A 1,837-nucleotide genomic window follows, 5' to 3' on the forward strand; every position below is an offset into this window, starting at 1 on the left:
ACACACACACACACACACACACACACACACACACACACACACACACACACACACACACAGAGAGAGAGAGAGAGAGATTGTTGTCAAATTTATTTTTTGTCTGCTCCTTCCTCTTCCACAGTCTAAATGCTAATCCAAACACTTGAATCAGTATCTTTTTTTTTTTAAACCTGACCGATGCAGAGATATCAGGATACTGCAGCATCCATCACTTTTAACATGCTGATAAGAAAAAAAAACTTTAACTCTAAACCTTTTGTTATATCTTACTGATTTTTTTTCTTCTTTTGCTTCTTGTCTGACGGCTTTTAAATGAGAAATAATTTATTTGAAGTCTCTTTGTTGTTCAGCTCTTAAATGTTGTTATCTGCATAAAAACTCAGGTCTTCATACCAACAAATTTGTAGCCATTTGAAGTTCTAAATCTGTGTTTGTGTTTATTTTGCACTGACTCTAGGGTTTGGTCAGGGTATGACCCTTTTTTTTTTTAGCTCAAAGTCAAAAGCTTTAAAGCCTCACATGTTTTTCATTACAGATATAAAATTTGACATTCAGTCATTTTAAAGACTGCTTCACTTCTGAAGGAGTCTGGATGTGTTCAATAATCCTTTTGTTTATTTGAGTGATTCAGCTCCATTATAAGAATACAAGTTCAATTCAGCTGCTTTTTATTTTACTCAGAAAAACTCTACTGTCCAATACTTGCCTTTGTTTTGTGACTGAGTGAATGTCTAAAAAACACAAACAAGTGAGACCTTTAGAAGTACCAAACCACAATGTGCATTTATTCAAGTCAGTAAGTTTGAAATAAAAGCCTCAGCCTGTGTTTATGTAGATTTTTTGATAAACTCCATATTTTGTTGATTTGCAGAAGAATTAGCAATTCTGTCCTGCTGCTGGCGACAAATATCAATCATCTTTATCATTCTAACATTCTAACTCATCAGAAGGGTACAATACTAGCTGACCAAAAATATTAGCTGTTGTAAAATAGCAAAACTCTATATACAACCTAGCATGTTTTTTTGTTTGTTTGTTTGTTTGTTTTTTAGGTTACTAGTCACTCCAGTGAAGATCATGAGGTCTTGCTCTTCAGAACGGATCAGTCAGGTCGGGCTTGGCCAGTCAAGGGTCCCTCAGGACCTCAGGAGCCCCACGGAGGTCGACGGAAGAAGAAACCGGTAAAGAGAGCAAGAGAAGATGGGTGGAAGAGTAGGAGCGTTCCAGCAGAAATAAAAGTTTTGCTGATAATGTTGATCATATGGTGAAGCAATAAGATTTATTCATCACCCATATTTAAGATAAAATAAGTTGTTCTCTAGAGATTTTTTTTTTGTTTCCCAACCTCAACCTCCAATTTTTTTTATTTATTTATTGATTTAATGAATAATTTAAAAAATATATTTGTTTTTTGTGCTTACCACCTTTTTTTTCTGCACCCGTGGTGTAACCTCTCCTTTCAGATTGAGACCCACGCTGACGGGCAGCGTGTGCGTTACTTCCAGGACGATGATAACATCGGTCTGCAGGAGATGGTGAGGAGAGAGAAGATGAGCTCTGCCCAAGATCAGAACGCCCTTTACTCACGTATGGCTTCAAAGGTAAGAAATCTGTTTAGCTCAAGGTTCCACAGCAAAACTTTCTCAAACGTGAAAAATTTAGTTTAAGCGAGGGGCTAGAAATCCATTAACCATGTTTCAGACATAGCATCATTCATGATAAAGCCTTCTTATGAAGTACCCCTTCTTGCCACAACCCTGTGAGGTAGGGCTGCCACAAACGATTATTTTTATAATCGATTAGTCACCGATTATTTTTACGATTAGTCGACTAATCG

The 1,837-nt window shown here is 36.7% G+C and overlaps 1 protein-coding gene across 1 annotated transcript in view; it reads left to right on the top strand.

The window, feature by feature from the left end:
• The window catches only part of cwf19l2 (CWF19 like cell cycle control factor 2), a 22,820-nt gene that overhangs the window by 12,305 nt on the left and 8,678 nt on the right, over nucleotides 1-1,837 (top strand). Inside the window, exons 12-13 of the mRNA XM_014014047.1 lie at nucleotides 1,053-1,181; nucleotides 1,464-1,601. Coding sequence (XP_013869501.1) covers nucleotides 1,053-1,181; nucleotides 1,464-1,601 — 267 coding nt within the window. The remainder of the gene's footprint in view (nucleotides 1-1,052; nucleotides 1,182-1,463; nucleotides 1,602-1,837) is intronic.

The sequence above is a fragment of the Austrofundulus limnaeus genome, unplaced genomic scaffold (assembly GCF_001266775.1).
Source record: "Austrofundulus limnaeus strain Quisiro unplaced genomic scaffold, Austrofundulus_limnaeus-1.0 Scaffold109, whole genome shotgun sequence".
Taxonomy (NCBI): Eukaryota; Metazoa; Chordata; class Actinopteri; order Cyprinodontiformes; family Rivulidae; genus Austrofundulus; species Austrofundulus limnaeus.